A 6,000-nucleotide genomic window follows, 5' to 3' on the forward strand; every position below is an offset into this window, starting at 1 on the left:
GCAGCACTGGGTTTTACGAGATTTTTCTATATTTGACCCTCATGACAATTCATGTGAAAGCATGTCATGTTCCGACATCCCCTATGTAACCCATAGCAATGTAAAATGGAGGCCTCATAACAGAAAGTAACATGGTTTATTGATTCATACTACTACAGTACTACATCCATATGTAGCCCATCATCAGACTTTCGGAATGCATTTATTGATCAGCAATAGCCCGTTTGCAGCAGGCACCACCTTCCTATTGGCCCAATCGATAATCTTTGCAATTGATTTGATAATAAGGAGATGAACAAGAATTAAAAAACAAACTATGATTGAAACTTTAATCTGATAATCAAATCACAAAATCTGATGCTCTAATACCACTGCTGGCCGAATCAATGATCTTTAACAATTGATTTGATAATAAGTACCTTAGGCTCCCAATTAGGATTCTGTAGTGAGTACAGTCTACAGGTGCGCCTCCCTCAGTCTTGGTTGACTTTGTTTCCGGATCCATGGGAATTTTGGTTTAACTTCTGTTAACCATATCACTAACCTCCAGGATTTTATTGATGTATCTTGTCTGCTTTATTGCAATCTCACCCCCGACTTGGGTAACTTCAATCCCTAGATGATATGCCAACAATCCAAGATCGCTCATTTCAAACTTAACTTTCATTTGGGATTTGAACAAGTCAATTTTCTTCTTTGGAGTGCCTATGACTATCAAGTCATCAACATAAACTCCAATGACCAGTGTACAATTCTTTGTATTCTTGGTATTCACTGGTGTTCAAGATTGCATTTCTTGAAGTTCAATGACTTCAATGTTTAATCCAACTTCACATTCCAAGCACGTGGTGCTTGCCTTAGTCCATACAATGCTTTAGTAAGCTTGTATACCTTTCCCGTATTCTTAGGCTCTATGAAACCCTCAGGTTGTGAGACATATACCTCTTCTTTCAATTCTCCATTTAAGAATGTTGACTTTACATCCAGCTAATGTACTTCCCAGCCATGATAGGCTGCCAGCACTAAGATTAACCGACCAGTTTTGATGCGTGCAACTGGTGCGAATACTTCATCGAAATCTATTCCATGTTCACGAACGTAACCTTTTTCTACTAGCCTTGCCTTGTATTTCACAATGTTTCTCTTAGCATCTTTCTTCATCTTGAACACCGATTTTAGACCAATTGCCTTATGATCGCTTGGCAAAGTAGTTAACTTCCAAGTGTTGTTCTTGTTGATTGAGTCCAATTCATCCTTCATTGCTTCAATCCATCTTTCATCGGTAGACGCTTCCTTGTAGTTGCGTGGTACTTCCTCCACCATCATAAGCTCTTCCAAGTTTTCCATGTTTAACCGTCTTCCTGGTGCATTCTCTTGCACTTGCGATATCCTCCTAAAATCTCATTTAGGGGTATGATCAAACTCGTGATGTGAACTTCTAGTCATCTCATGAACCTCTTCCTCTTTATCTGATATAGGTTTATAAGAGTATGTTGTAGGAGTAATAGGAGAGTTTTGATCACCAACTTGTCCTTCATGGTTATTGTCTTCGTGACTCTCGGGATTTACAAGTACTGTCTGAACTTCATTAAACCCTTCAATGACAAAACTTGTTCCTTTTATATAGATTTCCCAATTCCAAGAGTTCTTCTCCACAAACTTAACATCACGACTTTCACGAATCCTATCTTTTGCTGGATCATATAACCTATATGCCTTCGATCCTTCTTCCACACCTAAGTAAACCATAGGCGTGCTCTTATCATATAATTTCTTCAAGCGAGATGATATTACCTTGGCATATACCGTGCAAGCAAAAACGTTTAAGTCTCCTAGATTTGGCTTCCTTCCATTTAGTGCTTCGTACGGTGTTTTATCTAATAGAGCTTTTGTAGGAACTCTATTTGTGCGAATATTGCGTGCCTAACTGCTTCTCCCCTGCAATTATGATGCATCTTCATTGCCTTAAGCATGCATAGAGTAGTAGATAACATGATGCTGTTTCTTTGTTCAACTACCCCATTTTGTTGTGGCGAGTAAGGTGCTGTTAACTGCCTTGTAGTGCCGTTTCCCTTGCCGTACTGATTGAATTCATTTGACGTGAATTTTCCTCCTCTATCAGTCCCCAGTATCCTTAACTTAATTCATAATTCTAACTCCACCTTTTCCTTGAATTCTTTAAATAACTTAAATGTTTGATTAAGAAATAAATCCACATGTAACGAGTATAGTCGTCTACAAATAGGAATATATATTTCTTTCCCGAATGTGTTGGTGGGGATATAGGACCACAAAGATCTCCATAGACCAAGTCTAAAGGTTTTAAAGACCTGAACTTAGCCTTATTTGGAAATGGATCTCTATTGTGTTTTCCTATTACGCATGCATCACAAATATGTCCTTTGGGCTTAACTTCTGGAATTCCTTGAACCATATTCTTTCAAGTCATGTCTTTGATGGAATCAAAGTTCAAATGACCCAATCTTGTGTGCCACATCCATGCTTCATCATCTATGTTTGCTAGAAGACATGCGGGTGTTGATATCTTTAGTCTGACGTTGTACAACATGTTCTTAGACCTTTCTACCTTGAATAACAGGTTCCTCCTGTGATTATATATTAACAGACGATTTCCTTCCATGACCACTTTACACCTAATCTCTGTTAGTTGCCCCAGACTCAACATATTGTTCTTGAGATTTGAAATGCAGTACACATCGAATATGATCATCTGTTCTTGATTCTTACATTCAAACAATATAGATCCTCTTCCTTTGATCTCTACATATGACCCGTCTCCAAATCGAACACGACCACTGATTGCTTCATTAATCTCCTTGAAGTGACTCCTCACTCCGGTCATGTGATTACTTACACCATTGTCTAAATACCATAGACTTTCCTCTGTTGAAATGTGCTTCTTGGGTTGGACTTCACCCTCATTCAACAGGACTTTTTCACTATCATCCACAATGATTGCCATTAACAATGTTGGTTCTTTGTCTTCTTGCATAGAGTTTGACTGTGCTTATCTAACGTTCCTTTGTGGACACTCCCTTTGAAAATGTCCAAACTTCTCACATTTGTGACATTTGACCTTGCTCTTGTTGAACTTCTTCCAATTCTTATTCATCATAGGTTTGCTTGACGAGCCATTTCCTTAGGATTTTGCCTAGCCATTTTTCTCTTGATGGATTAAACTTTCCTCATCCTCGATTTCTAAATCGCTTATCTCCGCCTGATTTGCTGTCGTGGCGTGTGTACAAAGATCAATCTTGACCATCTTCAGGGCTTCCTATCTTGAGCCTTATCCGCTCTTCATAAGTCTTTAAGTTCCCAACAACTTCGTCGATTGAAACGTCATCTATATCGATACTTTGTTCTATAGATGCAACAATCTGGATAAACCGATATGGCACAGATTCTAAGAGTTTCCGTACAAACATAGGTTCATCCAAGGATTTTCCTAATTCACTAGCCTTAGTGGTATATGTGTTAATCCTTTCCATAAATGTGTCTATTGACTCGCCCTCCTTCATTTGCGTCATTTGGAACTCCACCATTAAAGAATGTAAGCGTGCCTTCAGTACTGGTTCAACACCGATGCCTTGTCATCGACGCTTCCTACACTTCCGTTGCCGTTTTGAAATTTGCCACTTGCAAAATGACAGCCTCCGGTATCGCTTGATACAGGTACGTAATTGTTGTCTTGTCCTTTCCAATATCTGGTTGCGTAGCTTCAGTAGATTCAATCGTTTCCCATAATCTGTTCGCCTCAAGAATTATCTTGATTTGAATTGCACAAATAGTATAATTTATAGACTTTAAAATTGGGCATTGATAAATAAAAGTGGTTGCACCAACCTGGTAGTGAATTTTATATTGATTTTTCGGTTTTTCCTTGTCTTTCACTTTTTACAGAACCGGCCAAGACAATTGGTAAACAATGGGGTTGGTATTAGGGATGTATGATGTTGGCTATGGCTGTTGTCTTTAGTGGAGGGTAAAGTACAACTTAGGGACATAATCACATAAAAATCTCTATGTTTAAACCTTAAATTGGTTATATATTGGCAATATATATATTCTAAACCTCATGACTTAAATAACATACCCATTTCAAGTATTCCTTATAAATTGGGAACTTCATGACTTAAATTGCTAGTGCTTATCTTGGAGCAACGGTAAGGTTTGCTACCATGTGACCTGTAGGTAACAGTTCGAATCATCAAAACAACCGCTTACAGAAATGCAAGCGCCTCTGGCCCAACTCGGCCCGAATCATGGACCAGGTTTGCCATGACTGAAATGGCAAACAACCGGTACATAACTGAAAATGAGTTGTGAATCCTGAACATATTCCATTAACCATAGCATACAATATAAACAGATGGGGATATTTGACACCAAATTCTACCAAATAACATTGTAACTTTGTTAGTAATTCTATAAATGGTAATAGTATTAGTTGACACCCAAGTTGGCTACTCTAGTTGAATGACATATGAAAGAATGGTCTTGTTTTAATAGTATAGATAGACTGAATTGAGGTCTTCAAGTCCCAACCGACTCACAGTCTGTAGACCGACTTGATTGGATCATTTAAATGAGTTTTCAATTTCTTTCTATTAGTTTGCACCCAACCGACCGACTAAAAGTGTGCCAATGGGATACAATAAGGCTATGTGTTGTGGGATAACCTAGTTTTGATAATTATCATTTCATGTCACTCTAACGTAGGCAAAGAGGCAATATCATGTTTTATACGTTGTGGAATAACCCAATTTTACTAGTTATCATGCCCTTTGTTAAATGCCACATAATAATTGTTATTTATTTGAGAAAATTACCATTTGCGTCCATATGGTTTTAAGGCGAAGGCATAATGAGTCATTGAAAAATTTTTTGAACTGGTTGAGTCCATGTGGTTTCAAAAATAAACCATTTGAGTCTCTACCGTTAATTAACTTTCAGGGTAAACTTTCATTTTACTGAAACCACAGGGACTCAAATTGTTCGTTTCTGAAACCACAGGGACTCAAATTGTTCGTTTCTGAAATCGCGGGGACTCAACCAGTTCAAAAAAATTTTCGGGGACTCATTGTGTCTCCGCCCTAAAATCACAGGGATGCAAACAGTAATTTTCTCTATTTATTTAACATTTTTAAGAAAGATAAAATTACTAACACAATATGAAAAGAAAATGCCAATGCTCAAATAAAAAAAGTTACAAATTAAAGTTAAACAAAAGGAAAACAATAAAAATACAAACTAAAGTTCGAATAAAAACATAAAACTACAAATCAAATTCACCATGACGAAACATTCCATGGTAAACTTCTTTCTCTTGTTCCATTAAAGCTCGGCCCTCTGGCTATAAGTGCAAGAAGTCTCTCCTGATAAAATCCAAAGCCTCCTTTCTTGCACGAGCCCTTTTTCGATCTTCTAGTAGCTATTGTCTCTCATTGTGCATTTTTTTCTTTCCAATATCGATGTTTTTTGACCAAGACAATTCCTTCAAGTTTAAGGTCCAAACGATCAAATTAGGCCTTAACTTGTGGGTCCATTGTGCTTGAACTTTTACTAGATGATCCTCCTTGTATTCTCGCGGCCTCCTTAGTGTCATCTCCCGGTCGGGTGAACTGGTTCCTCCCGTTCGACTTCTTCAAATTCAAGGTCGTTGTTTAAGTCTATAGTATGTGAACGAGCATCCAACATGGCTTGAGAGGAATTTCGTTTGCTCACACTAGCACCTATAACATATAAAAATAATACATACATACATATATATATATATATAGGGGAAATATAAAATAAAAACCCACTTGAGTTGTGAAAACCCTATGTAACATTGTTTTTTTTTGTTACACACGTAATATGTGTTGTTACATTTAATACAAAATATTGAAAAATCAAAAAAACATTTTTTTGCTATTTTTTAACATTTTTTTACTAATTTTTATATATGTTTTCAGGAGAGAGAAAATGTTATATATATGT

The 6,000-nt window shown here is 37.2% G+C and overlaps 2 protein-coding genes across 2 annotated transcripts; both read right to left on the minus strand.

The window, feature by feature from the left end:
- Positions 1 to 987: 987 nt before the first annotated feature.
- On the minus strand, positions 988 to 1,347 carry LOC143534667 (putative mitochondrial protein AtMg00820). The gene has a single exon (XM_077029105.1). It carries the CDS (start codon positions 1,345 to 1,347, stop codon positions 988 to 990), a length of 360 nt encoding a protein of 119 aa, XP_076885220.1.
- Positions 1,348 to 2,440: 1,093 nt separating this feature from the next.
- On the minus strand, positions 2,441 to 2,983 carry LOC143534677 (uncharacterized). Its single transcript, XM_077029116.1, has one exon. It carries the CDS (start codon positions 2,981 to 2,983, stop codon positions 2,441 to 2,443), a length of 543 nt encoding a protein of 180 aa, XP_076885231.1.
- Between the last annotated feature and the right edge of the window lie 3,017 nt (positions 2,984 to 6,000).

This window comes from Bidens hawaiensis, unplaced genomic scaffold, assembly GCF_021521415.1.
Source record: "Bidens hawaiensis isolate Kalapana, Puna unplaced genomic scaffold, B.hawaiensis_p1.1 tig00000760_1, whole genome shotgun sequence".
Taxonomy (NCBI): Eukaryota; Viridiplantae; Streptophyta; class Magnoliopsida; order Asterales; family Asteraceae; genus Bidens; species Bidens hawaiensis.

Coding starts and splice junctions, on each gene's coding strand:
- LOC143534677 (XM_077029116.1), bottom strand. CDS start 2,983: ATGGCAATCATTGTGGATGATAGTGAAAAAGTCCTGTTGAATGAGGGT.
- LOC143534667 (XM_077029105.1), bottom strand. CDS start 1,347: ATGGAAAACTTGGAAGAGCTTATGATGGTGGAGGAAGTACCACGCAAC.